The sequence below is a fragment of the Eumetopias jubatus genome, unplaced genomic scaffold, assembly GCF_037043125.1.
Source record: "Eumetopias jubatus isolate StellerSeaLion01/CBP00866 unplaced genomic scaffold, mEumJub1_p1.0 scaffold_14, whole genome shotgun sequence".
NCBI lineage: Eukaryota > Metazoa > Chordata > Mammalia > Carnivora > Otariidae > Eumetopias > Eumetopias jubatus.
The window spans coordinates 66,472,847-66,492,948 of NW_028274820.1; the positions used below are offsets into that span (position 1 = coordinate 66,472,847).

The 20,102-nt window shown below is 41.0% G+C and overlaps 1 protein-coding gene across 3 annotated transcripts in view; it reads right to left on the reverse strand.

The window, feature by feature from the left end:
- The window catches only part of DPY19L1 (dpy-19 like C-mannosyltransferase 1), an 85,050-nt gene extending 67,254 nt beyond the window's left edge, over nt 1-17,796 (reverse strand). For all 3 annotated transcript variants that reach the window (XM_028093879.2, XM_028093878.2, XM_028093877.2), the window contains exons 1-3: nt 17,318-17,796; nt 1,204-1,228; nt 483-570 (exon numbers count right to left, since the gene is read on the reverse strand). In XM_028093879.2, the coding sequence (XP_027949680.1) occupies nt 483-570; nt 1,204-1,228; nt 17,318-17,615 (411 nt within the window). In that variant the 5' untranslated portion in view covers nt 17,616-17,796. The remainder of the gene's footprint in view (nt 1-482; nt 571-1,203; nt 1,229-17,317) is intronic.
- Between the last annotated feature and the right edge of the window lie 2,306 nt (nt 17,797-20,102).

Below are 20,102 nucleotides of genomic sequence, written 5' to 3' on the forward strand. Positions count from 1 at the left end.
TTCAATAAATAAATAGCAAAACAATAAAAATGGGAAGTGGAATTTACAGATTAAAAGACTTAAGAGACACATCAACTAGACACAACGTACAGACATGGCTTGAATCCTGATTCAAGCCTACCAACACACCAACTACAAAAAAAAAAAAAAAAAGCCAATCGGCCATGTAAACACCGATTGATATTTAATGATATCAAGCGACTGCTGTTCATTGTTTTCAAGTTTGCCAACAGAACTGTGGGTAACAAAAAATTCTTTTCTTTTGAGAGACACATGAAAGTATTTACCGATGAAATGATATGATGTCTGAGGTTTCCTGTGCGTGGAGGTGTATTCGAAGGAAAAATGGCTGTGTCCAGTTGTTGAAGCTGGGGGATAGGCAAGGGGAGGTGTCTACTCTTTGTATTTCGTACTTCTTTGAAAATTTCAATGATAAAAAGCTTAAAGTTTTTAGAACCCGAAAATATCACATAAAAACTAACCATTTCAGTGCGAAAAGCCATCTCCCTTTCCAATGTTGAGAGGTGAGAAAAGTGACGATCATTTTCAAAGAGGTGTGTTATATGGCTCCTGCAGACACAAAAGGGTAACAAACCAAGGGCTGATGCTTATACTAAGTATTATTTTTAAAAGAAACTCTACAAGCAAAAATAAAGGTATCCAGAAATTTGCACATAATTTTGTAATAAAACTCAAATACAGTGGTATCCATATCTGTTTGCCACTCTGTATGCTGTAATAGTTCTACTAAAATTTCTAATAGGAAACACATTCAAATTAGATTTTAAAATTAGAATGAACCAGAATGAGAATATTTTCAGTCAAGTACAATACAATTATAAATTGAATTATAAATGTCATTGGGTTACCATTTCAGAAATGTCCGATTAATGAAATTCATATTTCATTCTATCCAGAAGATTAAAAAAATTAATCTTCCTCTCAACATGAACACTATGTTAACGTTAAGTGAAATACAGTCTCAAATATAACCTCTTTAATAATGGATCTCTTTTTTTATTAAAAAATTACATTATTCTGACCTTGATTTATCAGTTAAACTACTTTTTCAGACTATTGTGTTGCATGTAATATATATATTCATCCTTATCATACTGAAATTATTTCTTTATATTTATGGGAAATAGCTTTGGTGGGTTGTAAACATCTGCATAAAATATACCAGAGGAAGAAAAATCTTACCAGTGCAACACTGCTGCAAAGGTAGCTGAAAGAAAAAAAGAAATTTAAATCATGTTAGCATAAAGAAATGTTTTCACTTTAGAGAAAAGCATTATAAAGATAAGCATTTGGGATGTGTAATGTTGGACTCTTAGCAATTGGGGAAAGAAGACTGACTCTGTGAAAGAAACCTCAGGGCTATGCTTAAAATCCAACAGCCTGAATTATAAAAGAATTAGGCATATATCTACAAATTTCATTCACTGAGTCATTCAACAAAATGGGGACCTATTATTTGCCAAATACTATACAAGGAAACCTCAGGTGGAAACTTCCACAAATAGAACTGCCAGAGGGACAGAACCAGCAGTGAGAAGTAACTCTAGAATCAAGAAATATGGTGACCTTGGGGTGCAGGACTGGGGATGAATAAAATGAGAGCATGCCACTTTTTATATATTGCTGCAATATTTGGATTTTTGTGATAAATTTTACTATTTTTTAAACAAATTTAAAGTGAAATAAATAAAGACGGAAGGAAGAGATGGAGGGGTTGTTGACGCAAAACAAGCAAACATTTTAGAATCTCTAAAAGTAAGAGAGGAGTTTTACTGGAGGCCAAGTTAGGACAGCTGCCCAGGAAACACGCTCTTCACAGGGAAGAAAGTGCTTTGTAGAATAAACAGTTTTCACAGGGTTATATACTTTTTTACAACTTGTAAAAGCTCAAAAGATTATAGATTAGCACACAGGCAGGCAACACAAGTTTTAAGGTCACGGAGTACAGGGAGTAGGAGCATTGATCGGTATCTTAAAGACAAGATGGTTTTCCTTCAGGCTACTCATTTATAGAGCAGGTGTATAACATATGCATGGCAGGCCATAAATCAGGCTTTTGGTTTAAACCAAGTCTATGTACAGTCATGCTGACTTAGAAAGAAATCTAAAATGGCTTCCCTTATATCTCAAGCCTTTAGAGTTTTGTTTTGTTTTTGTTTTTTTTTCTCATCAGGGTAAAAGGAAGAAAGGTAAAGAAGAGAAAACAAGCTAATAATAAAATCAGTCTCATAGGAGAATCAATAGTTGCTTTCTGTCCAAGTACAAAAAACATATTAAGATGAATCCAGAAAATACCAATTTCTTATGCCACAAGATTCATCTTATTGCAGACTTCTGATTAAATAACTAATGAGGAATTGAACTATGAAAATGCTCTTAGAAATGAAAACCAGTCTAGATCTTATTGCCTTATTCTTAAAGAAGTATTTATATTTTTAAAAATTAAAAAATACACTTTATCTAGGAGATATTAATGGTTATACAAGACAAAACTTACTCTTTCTAGATCACTACAACTGCAAATATCTAACTAGCTTTGTCATGTGACATTTGCTTATATATGGTACTTTGATCTTTCAAATTTTAGATTTTTTCTTGTTGACAAATCTACCATCCATTTCCTTTTTGGTTTCTGCCTTTAAACACTTCACCCTGCAATAATGAAGTTTGGGTTTTATTTTCTCAATAATCTATCATGTTCTGAATAAACCATTCTTCTCTCACAGAATGTAAATGCCATCTTTATCATACACAACACTTGATACACATACTTTGGTAATCCCTTTGAGATTATAATTGGGATTTCATTTATAAATTAATTTGGAAAGAATCCACATGTTAATGATATGAATCCGTATCTTTATACCCATAAACATAGGTTCAATTACTCAATTTCCTTTTCAATTGCCTTGACAAAAATCGTATCAGGAAAATTAATAGTTATTACACAGTTAATTCATAATTCTTAAGTCTTTCTTGTAAGCTTAACATTTTTTCTACTAAGAGCCATGAAATCTTTTATTATACTTTGTTAGATATTGTTAATGTATTTTTTTGAAGTTTATTTATTTTGCAATATATTTATTTTTTACTCATTTACTAAACTATTATTAATTCTTATAGTTTTTTGGCTTATCATCTTCAATCCTCTATTTTGAACAATATTATTTAAAAATGATAATTTTGCTCCTATATTATAAATTTGCTACTAGTTTCTTCTTCTCATTTGACAACAATAACAAACTTCTAGAACAATACTAAGTAATTCTGGTAAAAGAAGGCAGCTGGTCTCCAACTGACTTCATTGGCAATGTATTTCACATACGCTTTTAGCCTTTAACCTTCACAACTCTAGACTGATAAATAGGATTTCTCAAGGCCATCACCTCTGTACTTCCTCAGAATACCACAATTCCTCAGAAGAACAAATGTACCAAGTGGCCTTTGGTGCCTTCCTTTAATTCAATCGCTGAAGTACTAAACAATTCTTAGAGTTCCAGGCATTTGAACCGAGCTCTTTCATAACCTCCAGGGTCAATTCATAATCTGCCCAGTATTTTTAATTCCTTTGTTCCATTCAATTTAGTAGTAATAATAATAAAGCAGCTAACATTTGCATTCTTATTACATGCCAGATACTTTTTAAGTGCTTTTCCAGAACTAATGAGTAACTTGCACAAGTAAACAAAATGAGTAAACAGAGAAAGGGAAGTTGAAGGCAAGAACTCTTACAAGAAAGCCATACACGCCATAGCCTCTGGAGGAGGATGGGGGGAGGGTAGTAAGACAAAAGCCAGGCTTCCCCTTACCCTAAAGTGTCTTAGTCCCCTCCTTTTCTTTTTCTTAAGATAAATGGGAGGAAAAGTTACAATTCATCTATTGATATAAGCAGTATGTTTTATAGAAACTACCATTTTTATATAAAAATGTAAAGCCTGGATGGCTCAGTCGGTTAAGCATCCTACTCTCGATTTCGACTCAGATGATCTCAGAGTCCTGAGATTGAGCCCTGTGTGAGGCTCCATGCTGGGCATGGAGCCTACTTAAGATTCTCTCTCTCCCTCTCCCTTTGCCCTTCTCCCCCTCTCCTCCTGCCCCCCCAAAAGAAAAAATATATAGTTATGCTTTAATTTATTCAAAATTGAAATAAGTGTGCATTGTGTATATCTATATATGTTATTTGAAAATGAAAGCCCCAGTAAAGCAGATACTGCCTTGTGAGCATATAATTTAAGCATAAAGACATAAATGACAAAAACTCCTAAAGGCACCCCTAAAGAGCTTTTCTTGCTTTCTTGCCTACCGAAAAGATTATAAACTATTTTCTCTAAATTTAGCCCAGTGATGGGGCGCCTGGGTGGCTCAGTCGGTTAAGCGTCTGCCTTAGGCTCAGGTCATGATCCCAGGGTCCTGGGATGGAGCCCCGCATCGGGCTCCCTGCTCGGCGGGGAGCCTGCTTCTCCCTCTCCCACTCCCCCTGCTTGTGTTCCCTCTCTCGTTGGGTCTCTCTCTGTCAAAATAAAATAAAATAAAATCTTTAAAAAAAAAATTTAGTCCAGTGATTATCAACCCCATCTAGAGTCTTTGGGGAGTGTCACAAAATTGATAATCCCCTTTTTCCATTTTAATACATATGCTATTTTTTGTCATTCTAAGGGACAGTGGTAAATATAGCGGTTTTTTTTCTTTTAATCAGAACATTAAAAAAAAAAAAAACTTTCAAAAATCCAAGCCTATCCCATAAGAAAAAAGTGTTCAAGCAAAGGTTTGCTCTGTAATCTAATTCAAAAGATTGCAATCCTATGGCTGAGAATTCTGAAAGACTCATGTTTTGCTGGAAGCTGCTAAATTACCAACACTCTGAAACTAAATTGGACCCTCCTACCACTTTCTGATTAAAGAAATTTTGTACCAGATTATACGTCACATTATATCAATTTTCAGTTTCATGGGATGAACAGCCTCTTCACTGAAAATTGTTCTTCTCCTATTATTAGAATCTCCTTTAAACAAACTAGAATGTAACTCCCTGAGGGCAGAAACAATGTTTTACTGAAGTTTATACTACAGTATTTAGCACAAAGCTGAGCACATAGTTGAGCACAGAGCTCAATTCAAATGTCTGCTGAATTAATGGATACAACCTGATATAATTAAGGAGGAAACTGAAATAATCTAAATCATGTCTATATAATTAAGTTGAATGTGCTTTGATTGATGGATACACATACACACACTTGTATGTATGTAATAGATTTGTGGGGTTGTTTTGTTTTGTTTTTTCCAAAAATCAAGTCCCCACTTACTTAGTGCAAATTAGACACATCTCCCACCCCACCCTATAGTACCTAGAATGAAACAGAGGCCAGTTTCTATGTAGTGAAGTAACAAGTGAAAAGACATTCTGTAGGAACCAGTTTAAGAAAGAGAAAACAGTCATGTACACCACGAGCTCAGCTCCCGTCTTCTTTCTAGCACCTAGATTTTTGAGAGTTTTAAGTGCTCTAAAGTCAACAAGTATCTAATGCCTACTAGATGAGATGCTTAAACCTGCACATTTAGAAATTGACTGCATTCTCCAGGATGGATTGTTGATGTGGAACAACGAAACTATTTACTGGTGCCTTTTTCCTTCTGGAAAGTAACTTTTAAACTCTGAATAGACCCTTGAGAACAATAAGAAATGATTAGTAATATTAGGAAGGGGTTGAGTATAGAGCTTGTCAAGGTTGACTTGGAAACCTTGTCCAATAGATTTAAGGGGAGCATCCTTAACCTCTTTTTATGTCATTTGTCACTTAAGGGTTAGAAAGGCTAAAACTCTTTAGAATGCTTTAAGTATGGATTAACCTCAATTTAGGAATAAATTGTATTAAGTTTTGCAAGTCATTTTGGACTTAGAATACATTTTTCCATATAAATATTTTTACAAGATGAAGTCATCAGATGCCGACAAACGGGAGAGGAGGCAATTCTGTCCCAGTGGAAAGAAATGGAGGTTTCGAATTAGAACCACATGGCTCCAGATGGTTCTTGCCATTTAGTAATGACCTCCTCAAGGCAGGGTCTATTAAAGTGGGATGGGAGGGAGGGACAGGGCTGAAGCCATGATTACCACTTAGGTGGGGATTTATGGTGGGTAGCCAGAAAAGAAGACAGCTACAGGAAAGCTGTATGTGGCCTGGGTTCCAACATGAAAAAAAAAATTCCCATAACTAACACAGTACAGAATATAAGTGATAAAAGCAATAACAAAGACAACATTTATTGAGGGCCCACTCACTACATATACAGTGTGTTGGGCCTTGGAGCTCCATGAACACCAGGAAACGAGTTAACAAAGCTTCTCAACCAGTGAGGCCTGGTGTGCTAAGAATGAGAGGACTAGCGTCCCCAGGGGCCAGTAACCTCCAGGCTTTGAAGACACCACTTCCCTACTCCATGCCACACAAATATTCTCATTTTCTATGTGTGCCATGATGTGAAAAAGGCTGGGAAGCACTGAGCCACTCAATAAAGAACCAAAGCAAGTTTCAGAGAATACATCATAACACAGTAACAGAGTCACGGCGGTCTAAATCCTGGGATTGCATTAGAATTATCAGTGGCACTAAATAAAACTAGAGGTATTTGAGTATTCATCCAGAGCTCCTAAACCTGAAACTCCAGGGATTTTTTTTTTTTTTAAGATTTTATTTATTTATTTGAGAGAGAGAGAGCAGAGCAGGCAAAGGGGCAGAGGCAGAGGGAGAAGCAGGCTTCCCGCTGAGCAAGGGCCAATGCGGGGCTCGATCCCAGGACCCTGGGATCATAACCTGAGCCAAAGGCAGAAGCTTAAATGACTGAGCCACCCAGGCGCCCCAGGATTTTTTTTTAATTCACAAGTGATTCTGATGTACAGTCAAGGTTAATTATCATTGGTACAAAAAATGACTGGAACAAAATGTAGGTGATAGTTCACAAAATTTAATGTGAGATTGGCTCTTTGTATTCCAAGTGTCCTCCAGCAGTAATTGTATCACCTGAGAGCTGGTCAGAAATGCAGACTCTCGGGTCCCACCCCAGAAGCCTAACTCCAAATACACATTTTATCAAGGCCCCTCAGATGATATATAAACACTTTTAAGACAATGTGTCTACACCGACAGCACAGCGGAATCACCTGGGAGCTTTGAACACTGCTAGGTTTGGCACAGGGGGTGATTCTAATGTTCTCAACTAGGGATAAGAACATTAATCTAGGAGAGGCATATTAAGACTGCACCCCATTCTCAAAGACCCCGATTCAAAAGCTTTCACTTGGGGCTTGGAAATCTACACTTTTAGCAATTTTTATCAGGAAAAGGCAAATATTAATTCAAAAGATACTCTGAAGGAGAAATTGTCAAAATCTTCACAGCAGAAAGCAATGATTAAGAAAGGGAAAAAATTAAAATTAAAAATCAACTCCTTTTTTACTTCCTCTGGCAAGAAAGTCACTCTTAAAAAGAAATAGTGCCTGGATTTTTTATGACTATAAGTAATTTGGCCTCTGGGAGCCTCATTTTTACCAAAAGTGAATAAGCAGTTTTTACTTGGTTACCTCTATCCCTCGCACTTCCTGACCTTGCACAGCTACAATCACTACCAATACTTCAGGCTTCACACTCTCCAAGATGCCTGCCTGGTTATTCTCTGTTTTCATTTTGATCTTCCTGCTCCCCAAACTAAAAGTCTTTGTAGGTCTGGTCCTTTTAATTTGTTTTCTTTTTTGAATGGAGAAAAAAAGAAATGTACTCAATTTATTACTAGAGATATTGAGTCCTAAGAACCATGACTGCTTTAAATTTCAGTCATGTATGAAGACACTACTACTAAGATCTAGAATTCAGGGGTCTATGTGATTATGGCTGCAAGGCTGACTTTTAGTTCATTTGAACCTCCTCCATATATTTGGCATTGAGCAAAACAGTACCTTATAACAGGAAAAAATTAGGAAGCTCTCAATTACAATGACAATGTCTAATATCTGTTTATTAGTTGCAGTTTACAAAACATATTTCACATATTAAGCAAAAAGATCCAGGAGTCCTCATAAGTCAAATATGACTCTTATTTTCCTAGGAGGTGCAAGATCACATGATTGGGATGCACTAATACTGAAGGAAAGCCTGGATTCTGTGACTCTGACCACTGATGTCCTTTGGACAAGAAGTTCGGGCATGAAAATGTTAATAAGCACATTTAACCAAAAGAATGCATTCACGTACGGAAGGAAACTCTTTAGAAGTAACTTAAAAATCAAGGACAAAGTCTTATTTTAAAATGAATATACGAAAACAGAGCATAGAAAATGTGTATCACCACCCTCAAAAAGAATATAATTAGGCTTCTAAACAGAGAAATATACAAAGTAAATTTTCACACTTTTAAACATTTATGCATATACATATATTAAAGTAGGGAATACTTAATAGAACAATTGCTCAGCATATGGGTTTTTAAAGCAACAAATTCTAACTTCCTTTAAAATCCTGTCCTCACATAATGTGAACACAAATATTTCTAAATCAAACAGTAACCTACATTAGTAATTTTCATAAAGTAGCTTTTTCCTTATTAAAAAAAGGCATTACAGTGTTTTAAGTACAAGCAGCTAGATAACTACAGACCCAAAATAATATGCTAGCCCATTAAATGCTTCTGAGCAATCACAGCAAAACTGCAAAACTTTAGTAAACCCAATGGAAAAAGTGTAGAAGCTGCATCTCTTCTTTAGAGAGGGAAAAAAAAAGATCCACACATACACAGTACAAACCCAGACAAGAGATTTTAACAAGTTCATTAATCAATAACCCATTCCAATCTTCAGGTTACAGATTCCCCCACAAATTGCAAACTGCCCTTGGATATCACAGTTTACCCTTAAGAAAACCATGATACCACTTATTACTATTTTACTCTGTTTTTATACTAATGCCAAACAACCAATCAAAAATAATTCAGAATCTAGTCGTTTTCATAAAATAGTTAAGAAAAACAAAATGGAGACTAACAGTTTGACCATAAGGATATAACAGAGTGATTCCCCTAAATAAGCAGAAGCCAGCAAAGTAGTACTCTTGCCAAGAGTTATCAGGTCTTAAGAATATAGGAGGTCATTTTCCTATTAATGTGTCTTTAAAAAAAAATTTATTTATTTCAGAGGAGGGGGCTTGGCGGACCCCAGGGCAGAGAAAGTCCTAAGCAGACAACGTGCTAAGTGTGGAGCCCAAGGGAGGGCTCCATCTAATGACCCTGAGATCTCCAGCCGAAACCAAGTGTGAGACACTCAATCGACAGCACCCCTCAGGCACCCCCCATTAACGTATCTTTGATGGTTTTTTGACAGTTGCCTAAAACTAGAGATCTGAAACCGACAATTTGACAGATATACTTAACAAGCCAAAAGACCTTAACTTCAATCTCAAACCACCCCCTGTGAACTCACTAATGCTGTCAGGCCATTCACCTGGCCTACTTTACTTTCTTCACATGTAAAATTCCAGTAACCTTTCAGTTCTAGATTTTTTATGATATTTCCGTGGAGATCAAAGATGACAAAAGAATGAGAAATAAGGTCTTATTAAAAAAAACTTTTAAATGTAGTGGAAAACAGTGGCACTGTGCTAGTTACATAAGTACTTTATGATTATTATTAAAATGTGGAGAAAAGATTCTGAGGTTTGACAATTGAAGCACTGAAAAGCTGCATTACAAAAAGCAGTGATTACTATTAGGAAGTAATAGACAAATCCAGTGCAGAGCAGTAGCACTTTAGGCAAATTTGAGTTGAGTTGTATAAAAATATGACTAAAGCCTCACTCTTCTCAATTATAACTATCTCACTCTTCTCAATTATAACTATCTTCCCAAGTTAAAAATTTGTCAAGATGGCAAGTTTTCCAAAAGTAATTGGCCAAGTAATTTATAAACTGTGTTTAAGATACAGTTGGTACTACTGTAAACTAGAAGAAAAACTCACCCTATCCTTGGTCAGTACAACGAATCACAACAGAACTTCTGTGAGTGATCTTGGTGACTAGGTTATTATGTTAACATTTGCCGCTAGAAGTTAAAATTACAAAATGCTGCCCAAACATTGATCATGTGTAGTGACAGACCTGAATAAGATACCTGACAATTGGTTACTTTGGAAAGGAAGTCAAACAGGGAGGAATATGCCAGACAAACGTGAAGATATGTGAGCTGTTCATTTAAATGTATTCGGGGGGGGGCGGGAATAGAGAAAATAAAAAATAGTATTGAAGCAAAAAAAAAGTTACAATAGTTGTAGATTTATGTACTCTAAAAAAATCAATTCTTCCACTTTTAAATTTATTCCTTTTCACTGATTCTTGAATTATGAAAGCTCACCCATGGAGAAGTGATCTTTCCTATGAAATGAGACTGCCTTTTACAGAATTAAACAGCTGCATAAAGGTCTTGACCTAGAAATAGATGTAAGTTTTACTAACTTTGATGACTAATACTCATTAGAATGGTAACTAAAGAAAACTAGCAAACTCTTCCCTGGAAGAAAGTACAATCTGATGGTAAAAGATAAATTAGCTTATAATTATAAATTATGCCTAAATTATAAAGCCTAAAGCTACCCTGCTTAGAAACATGCACACAGACTTACAGTCTCTGTGATAATGTAAATCATTACCATAAACTTTAAGAAACATTAATACAGCCTAACAGGCTTAGTGTATAAAAGTTATAAAAACAGCTATAGTTCAAAAATTTAGCAACGTCCAAATACGCATGTGTATAATAAAGTTTTATCTGCTTTCAGTATTGATGCTGTATTATAGGCCAAAAGTCAATCACAAATTGGTAATATATCCTTACATTTACACAATCCAAACTCGTCCCATTTGTTATTTGAGCACACATGAATATAGCATCTTCAGAACCCTTCTAATTGTTTATTTTAATAACAAATGATTATAAATGTTCTTTAGAGTTAACCAGAAGTCTATTTCAGAAAGAAAAAAACTGGTTTTAGACACTGAAGAAACTCTTTAAATCCCAAATTCCCATTTCATTCACTGGCTTTCCAGGGAAATGTACTGGCCCAACATCTATATATTAAGACACCCTTAGAGGTGATGCTCAGTTGTATCTAAGTGTTTGTTTGAAAGCCATCCCACTAAGGTGCCCAGTGGTACCCGTGCCTTCGTAGTTCCTCAGCTTTTCTTGTCCCTTATGCCACAGCTAATATGTCCTCTCCACTTCTTATTCCCATATCTCTATGCATGATCCCTCTTTTCTCTATTTCCCCTAAAGGAAGAAACAAGAAAGCTAACACTTATTGAGCACTAAATGTTGGAGGTTTCTCTGAACTGAGTCCTGGGGCTTCATTTCTTCTTTTGCTATACTCACCCTAGAGAAGGTAAAATACAGCATAGCAGTTAAGAGCATGAACTCTGAAGCCACCTTGCCTGGGTTCAAATCCCAAGCCTTCCACATTCTAGGGATGATCTTGGGCAAGTTATTTAACATCTGTGTGCCTCAGATCCTCTATCTGATAAAACAGGTATGATGACCACAATGTCATGGTCAGGACTGAGTTAGCAGTGAAATGAGTTTAAGATAAATGAGTAAATCTAAAGCACTTAGAACTATGCCTGCCACACAGGCATATCAGTATCAGTAAAAGATGCTATTATCAATTCCCATTAATTTAATACCACCCATTTGCTAGGGATGTCCTATTTTGTTTCCATCCTGACATCTTCTCTTATTTCCCACAGCCCACTTGACAGTTCTACTGGGACATCTCACAAATGTCTCGAAGGTACCATGTCCAGGATAGAATTCTCGATCTTTCCTCTCAAACCTATGCCCTCACCCATGCCCCTAGTCTTCACGATTTCAGTGAATGCCACCTTGTTTTCCCATAACAGCAGCCAAAACCTAGAAATTATTCATAGCTCTTCCCTTTCCCTCAATACAAGTCCAATTCACCAGCAAATCCTACCATTGCTCTCTCCAAAACAGATCTCAAATCTACGCCCCTTCATCACGGCCAATAACTCTCTTACCAGATCCCTGCCAGAGCGTCCCCCCGGTTTCTCTCTGTTCCGCCCTTGTACTCCACAACCCATTTTCCCAAAAGCAGATTTCTCAAAATAAAAATTAAATCATGTTACTCTCCTGTTCAACACTCCTCAGTGACTTCCCATTGTACGAGGAATAAAACCCAAGCTCCTTAAGGAGACCTGGTTCATGCCTCTGTCGTGTTGGACACGCTAAGCTGTGGCCTACCTCAGCAAATGCTGTGTACCACATCCACACTGCCCTTTCTCTTCCTCTAGACAGTGCGCATCTTCTCTGCCTTTAGGGCTCACATCTAAGGCTACCTCCCCAAAGACTTTTCTGATTCTAAAGTGGGTATCTCCTGTTTTTTCTATCTCAGCCACTTTTTTCTTTCCTCCACTGGACTTACTGCAATGTACTATTATTTTTTATTTGTCCCTGACCCTTTCAGAATGGGGTTCCACAGAGACAGAGGCTACAGCTGTCTTGTCTTCCATCTTACCCCCCAAAACTAGCATCAGGCATAGCAGGCATTCAGTAATTGGTGAACATGAATAAAGCTGCTGTTTACATGTATTATTTATTCTTTAATATAACCATGTCGGGTATTTATCATCCCCATTTTAAAGAGGAGGTAGCCAAGAGTCAGATATTAAGGGATCTATAGCTTTTACGTGTAGAAATAAGATCCAAATGCAGGTCAGTTCTGAGATGCCTCTGCTACTTGAAACACACCACGCTGCCTCCTCTCCAGCCCCACTGCTAACACCTAGCCTCAACCTCTGCCTCCACCCACTTTCTCACCCCTTCTGCCCCTAAGAAGTCATATGTGTTTCCCATTATATGGGCTTTCACACTCCATAAGTTGTGGCTAACAAAAGCAGTGGTCCTAACTGTGGCATTTTTGCTTCCCAAAGGACATTTACCAACATATGGAGACCAACATATATTTTGGTTGTCACAACTGGGGAGGTACCTCTACCATCTAATAGGTAGAGGCCAGTGATGCTGCTAACCATCCCATAATGCACAGGACACCCCCCCCAAACAAAGAATTATTCAACCCAAAATGTCATCACGCCGCATATGAGAAGCTTTACCAATAAAGAACCCACTTACAGCAGTTGCCATTGACCTTAGGAACGAGACAGGTAACATAAACGAGTCAAGCAGGACAGATGTAAGGGAAAAAAACAATAGTTTTCATTATCTCTCTCTTCCATATTCAGGTTACAATTTCATTATGTTTTGTAAATGACATCTTACCTTGTAGTCTTTCACCAGGGGCATGCTTTATTTGCATGTTTAACATGCACATTCTTCACTTCCACAAAGGAAAAGACTCCTCCCATTTCTCCTTGAAACACAGAGCCCTCTCCAGCTATCCTTTTTACTTCCCTCTTTTGATAACAGACATGGGTACAAGAAACTCTAATTTAAAATAACAGCCATATCAGATGATGAATGGCAACTCACAGCCCCAGTTTTGGGAAAACAACAGAGACTAGGAGAAACGGGCAAACTGGACTGTGCCCCTGCCTTAAAAGAGGGAAGGGGTGCCTGGGTGGCTCAGTCAGTTAAGTGTCTGCCTTTGGCTCAGGTCATGATCCCAGGGTCCTGGAATCGAGCCCTACATCAGGCTCCCTGCTCAGAGGGGAGCCTGCTTCTCCCTCTGCCTACCACTCCCCCTGCTTGTGCTATGAGATAAATAAATAAAATCTTTTTTAAAAATTATAATAAATAAATAAATAAATAAATAAATAAATAAATAAATAAAAGCGGGAAGGCAAGAAGCCCTTAGTTCTAGGGGGTCACTGCCATATAGGAACGTCAGTTCCGTGATGCTAGACAGTCTGCTACTAAGCAGAGGCAGGACATAGGACTTTAAAATTACTGACACTTCCCTCCACCTCACCCCACCTCAGATTCTAATTTAATTGGTCTGATGTGTGGCTTGGCTATCAGGATTTTTTAAAGCTTCCAGGTGACTCTGGTCCAGTTTTGCTAAGCTTAACAGCCACCAGTCTAATCCAGTCCTCCCATTTTTACATATATGCGAACTGAGGCTCAGAGAAGCTAAATGCTTTGCTTTTGCTCAGGCCCCCAACTAGTTTAAAACAGGTATAGAACCAGAAAACAGTTCTTCTAAGGCAGTGTTTTCAAACCATAGGCTATAATACTAGATCATAAAACTCAAGAGTTAATAAACAGCATTTCTTTTAAAAAGGACAGAACAGGAAATCAGAGTATACTGTACGTTACAGGAATAAGTATTGCTACATGAAACGTGTTTCAAGTATATGCACATATTTGCTGATCTCCATTGCTTCTCTAAATCCATTCTCCTCCCTTCTCTGCGTTATTCCCAACCCTACAGAATGATTCAGCTGGGTCCCTTGCTAGAGGGGTTCCAGTTCGTTAGCCAGTGAGAGGCATGAGCTGGAGAGCAAAGGGTGGGAGGAGAGGGTCTGGGGGCCCCTCTTCCTGGGAGATCCTGCTCCCACAGCACAGCTCTCCCTGGGGTCAGCTCCTGATGAAGCTCCCCTTCCCCTGGAGGCCCAGAGGTGGTAGCACCTTCTGAATGCTGACAGTCATGGGTGTTTCAGTGTCTTTTATGGGTTCCTTAAAACTGTTCACTTCTGAAAACAGTCCGTTTATTAAATCTGTTTCCTGCCAGGACACCAACATATCTAAATGGAGTAAAACAGACACGTGCATAAATGTACTGGGTCGCACTTTCAGAAGTGTGAGCAGGTTTAATGTAAATTGTATTGCTTACTGTGAGTTATGGTGAATAAAGTTGGAGAAAAACAGCATCATGGTTTTTCTTTACTATATTGCTGCTCCTCCTGACTGATGTGTAGGGAGCTATTGGATTGACACTTCAAAAAACAAACATTTGAAAAACAATTCTTTACGACTGTTACCACTAAATAAATAGCCAATAATGTCCAAAAATAAGAAAAACATGTATGTTGTTAAGCAGATTTTTTTAACAGTGCTTATCACTGCCCAACAGCAGAAAGGGCCACCGTGGTAAGTAGTAAGCTCATCAGTGCTAACTTAGCACGTATGGAGGAAATGAAGGAAACCGAACCGAGAACCTCTAGTCAGTTTCTAACTCTTAAAGATGTGTGCTTCTATCAGGGAGCTTCAGGTTGTAAAATTTTTTTTCCCCAAACATAAATGAAGACATTTTTGTGATAGCAAAATCCCACACTAAAGACCTGTATGATGTCAGCTCAACTCATGCTCATTCTGCGAAGGGCAATAAGAGAGGGAATGAGGAAGCTTTCAAAAATGTCTAAACTTTGCTCCTTTCTGCAGGACCCAAGGGTACAGGGCAAGAGGAAGAACCAAACATCCTATGTCTCTGATCATTCTTCAGAATCCTGTAGCTGGCCTCTTATAGATGTAGAAAATCATCCAAACTCCATCCAATGACCAGTGTCCAGAGTACACCCAAAAATGTGGGACAGCTCCTTCACTGTACCTCTTTCCAATGCCCAAGGGGGTAAGTCAAGTAAAGTGCCACACTGTTCTATTAATACAAAACTGTATTTAGGTATAAGCATTAAATATAATGCTCACTAAATCCAAAGCTAAGCCATCCAATAAAAGAAGATTCAAAGTAAATGCAATTACGAGAAAACGGCAAGATGATTATCCTACGGGTGTTACTGTAACCTCCCTGAAAAAGAAGTGGTGCCCTTCCACATTTCACTATGAAGTGGTTAATGTTTATGCTAGCCATTCAACAAAAATGCAACTTCATTCTGTCACAAATCAGTATTATGCATGCACTTTTATAATAGCAACAAAAACTTGTTAAAGGCTTTAGACACAGAATGCCATCCCATATATTAGCCACCCCTTTTAGTTCTACTCCTCAGAACATGCCCATGGAGTAAGCAGGGGAGGTGATAATCTCAGGTCACAGAGAAGGAAGAGGCTCACAAAGGAAATAATTTGAAACTTAAACCAAACAACCACTCCGCACAGGATTTGGAGCCTGTCTCATCCATTGTACCATGCTGCCTCCCCAAGGTGAACTTATCTAACCTGCACGCTGGCAAGGTTTTTCAAGCTCGCTACTGAAAAGAGGAGGAATATACTGAAAATACTGAATTTTTCTTGGCTTGAATCTACAATACATAAAAGTACCCAAATAACAATATCAACTTTTCTGAGCCCATTAAAACACACACACACGGAGATGACTCTGGCCTTTTATGACGGAGTGGCTTCTAGTGGTGGATATGTCAGGGGAAGCCGAATTGCTGTGTCCTATTCCTTCGCCTATACTGAAATCCAAATTCTTTTGGGCCACTAAGGGAATTTGAAAGGATAATTGTGCATAAATCACCAATAGTTAAATAATGCAGTAGCCAAAGCCCATTAATGGTATTATATAGGAAAGGCGGTGTTACAACATTTTACTGGCTTAGAAAAATTAGGCCCATTATCCAAACTGCTATAACTCGCCTTATCGGAATGTCAATCAAAGGAAACCTGAAGTGGGTCCACATCCTGTGACTGTTTCAACTTTATTTTTTTCAGCACATCGCTGCACATCATCCATTTGGTGCATGGCAGCGAAAAAGGAGGGGAGCCCTCCACACCAAACGTTCCCAGGTCAGAAGAGAGGACTAGAGCGCCAGTGCCCAAAACACAACACAACCTGGAAAGTGACGTGCCCAGAGGAATCACAGAGTGCCACCGGCGGTGTTTGAGGCCAAGAAGAAAAAAGCACGCTAAAATTTAATTATAAGTTTAGCAACTTTCTAGGATAGAGAACGTGCTTCTGCTTTGAGCTCCACGGAACCGCTTCCAACCCAAAGCAAACCATCCTCCCGGCAGGGGCCGAGATAACGGGAAGGCGGCCGGTCCGCGCCAATCAGCAGCGCCCAAGTCTCGTTAGCGCAGACCTGTCAGTTCGCCGCCAGGCCGGGCAGCTGTTGATCTCGGGGCCATTTTTTTTTTTTTTTTTTTTTTCCTTAAACAGAGACAGCGGACGGGAAGGGAGCGAGGAAGGCTGAGCCAGGCGGAGGGGGAGGGGAGGAGGAGGTGAGGACGTCCCAGGAAAAGTCGGAGAGGGCTGCAAACTGGCGGGGACCCGGCGGCGGGGCTCAGCGGCGCGGAAGTGGGAGGGGAGCACAGGGGAGGGGAAGAGGGGCCCGCGCCTCAAAGTTCCGCGTCCCGGCGGCGCCCGCGCTCTGGGGCTGCTCACCTAGCAGGAGCGTGGTCCAGGTCCGGCCGCGCCCCGCGCGCCGCAGGCCCAGCGCCCCGCGCAGCCCGGCCACCAGGCGCCCCCCGAGCCCGCCCCCGGCGGAAGGCGCGGCGGGCTCGGCGCGGGGCCCCTTCCTGCCCGCGGCGCCCTTGCGCCCGGGGGACCGGGGCGCGCGCTCGGGCCCGGGCTCCCCGGCGCCGGCGTCCGGCGCCCCCCTCAGCGGCGACTGAGAGGCGCGGGGCGGCTGGGGCGGCTTGGGGGCCGCCTCCCGATGCTTGTTCCGCGCCTGCAGGACCATCTTGGCATAGTCGCGCCCGCTCACTGCGCGCGCCCGGACGGCGGCCGGGGAACGGCGGGCTGGCGGGGCGGCCCGGGCGCCGCTCACTCTCCGGCGGGCGGGCGGAGGGCGGGCCGTTCCCTCCCCGCGGGCCGGGAGGCGGGGAGAGCAGCAAGGCCGGGCGGCGGCTGCTTGCTTTGGCGGTACCGCCGGGAGGAGGCGCCGGACTCGCGCGCCCGCCGCGGTTGCCGCCGCTCCGGTTGTCACGGCGACCGTGGAACGCCGGGGGGCGGGGGCGGGGACACCCCGTGAGCGGCCGCGGCCCCGCCCCCACCGCCCCTCCGCGCCGGACGCGCGCTCCCGGCCGGCCAGCGCGCACGCGCGGACTTCCGGCGCGGGCGGGGGAAGACCTGGCGGCGGCCCGGCGGCCCCGCGACCCCCACCCTGCTCCGGGCCCGCGTAGGGCTCTGTTGGGGCTTGGGCGCTGAATGCCTTCGAGGAGCGGCCGCCCCTCCCTCTGAGAGTGGTTGGGAAGAAGGAAGGGCCCTCTCGGGGCGGGGGCTGCTGGCGAAGTTTCGGACCCGATTCAGGGTGCGCGTCGAGCCCCGCGAAGCCCGCGTGGCCCAGGCGGCTCGTCGCGGGGGTGGGCTGGGCCGGGGAGGAGGCGCTCGGGAACGACCACCGGGGGCGCTGTGCGCGCGCTCTGCAGCCTTCGGGGCCCGGCCGCTGGAAGGCGGGCGGATAAAAGTCAAGCCGCGGTCTCACTGACTCCGCACTGTGTGGCCTCGCAACCGGGAACGCTGTCCAGGGCAGCTCCCTCCACTGATGCGACCGACGGTGCAACCTGATTTAAAATGGCAGCAAAGTAGCTCAGGGAGAGTGATAAGCGTCGAGGCACAAGTAAGTGTGTGCCTCACGTTACAATGAAGTGAAAACCAGGCTGGGAGCCCAGGTTGAAGGTGATCAAATTGAACGGCCCGAGAAGGGAAGATTATCAACAAGTATGTTCTGTAAGTTTCGAGCGCTGTAATCTCGTGACTTATTTGCTGATAAAATACAAAACTTTAGTTGAGAACGTATTTTCTCTCACAGAGCACGGAATGCGTGAGTAAAGGAAGCCCAGCAAGAATAAGAAAACCAGGCAAAGCCCCGTTTCCCTCCTCCCTCTATTCCACCGCACTCCCAAATTCTTTGCACGAAGCCCTACAGCTTTATGGTTAACTGAAAGTTTCCCTACCTTGCGGTGTCCAGTGGGCTTGTTCCAGAAAGTTGTCCTTAAGTCCCAGTTTTGTAAATCAGATCACATCGTTTGATTGTTTCCATTGTAATTCCAGAGGCTTCACGTGGCTATGGATCCTCACCCTTCAGTTTCTCCACTGAGCGATGTCTTTATGAGGGAAGTTAAATACTGGCGTTCATTCTCTGTTACGCCTTTTTAACGATCAGCGAATTCTTTTGTAAAGGGAAAAAAATGTTGCCATGCTAATTGGTAATCCCTCATACTCTGTATTTTGTGAATTAGGATTTCAGCTGTTGTTTTTATTGGAGCAGGGAACAACTATTTTTAGACACTTTTTCAAAAAAAAATGATTGCAAGTGATATCAGGGAATGCTTGAATTCTGAAACAGTGTGTCAGGTGGATCCAGTGTTGCTCTCTTGGATTAATTTTGAATTTATTATTAATTAGATTTTAAAAAAACTTATTCAGTGTCTGTTAAAGGTAATACAAATAACTTTTGACGGACTTTTTTTTAATGATTGGAATAACACCTGGAAAAGGAAGTTCAGTATTTGAACTACTGGATTGTTTGTCTCCCCTACATGATAGGCTGGATTCAGGAACTGCCTCCCTTCAACTAGTACCTTTCACCAGAGAAAATACATGTTGAATGAATGGATGAATAAATGAGTGCAGGAAATGACATAATCAAATGATGACTCAAAACCCTGCATTCTGTAGTGCACTTGAAAGTCACCTTGTTCTAGCTGTCTCCAACAGTCTCAAATTTCTAGAGGACAGTCTTTTCTATTCAATTTCATATTGTCCTGCAGAACCTAACCCAGAGCCTGGCTCTGGAAGTTTGTTGAATTGAATTGAAAGAGGCACACTATATTTAAGACACCCAGTGGCTTTTGATCAACTCCACCGCTACTGATGAGACCTCTTTTTTTCTTAGAGAGCAAGTAGAGAATCCCAGAGAGGGGCAGTGTGGGATATTGGTCAAAAAAACATGATGATTTTAGGCCGCAGTTCCAGCTTTGCGCTGACACGTGCCAGCCCTGTGACCTTGGCCAACTTCCTCGTCCTTAAAATGGGGGTAATAAAAACATCTATCCAACAGTTTTGTAAAAATTAAATTAGACAATGTATGTGAAGTGTCTAACAATTACTTCCATCAGAGTAACTGCTCAATAAATGTTCAAAGCAATGGATGGTATGTGAGGAGGATGGTAGGTCCTCTGTCCTCCCAGAGGCCAGGCTGACAGTCTCCAGTGGGTGTGAGGAT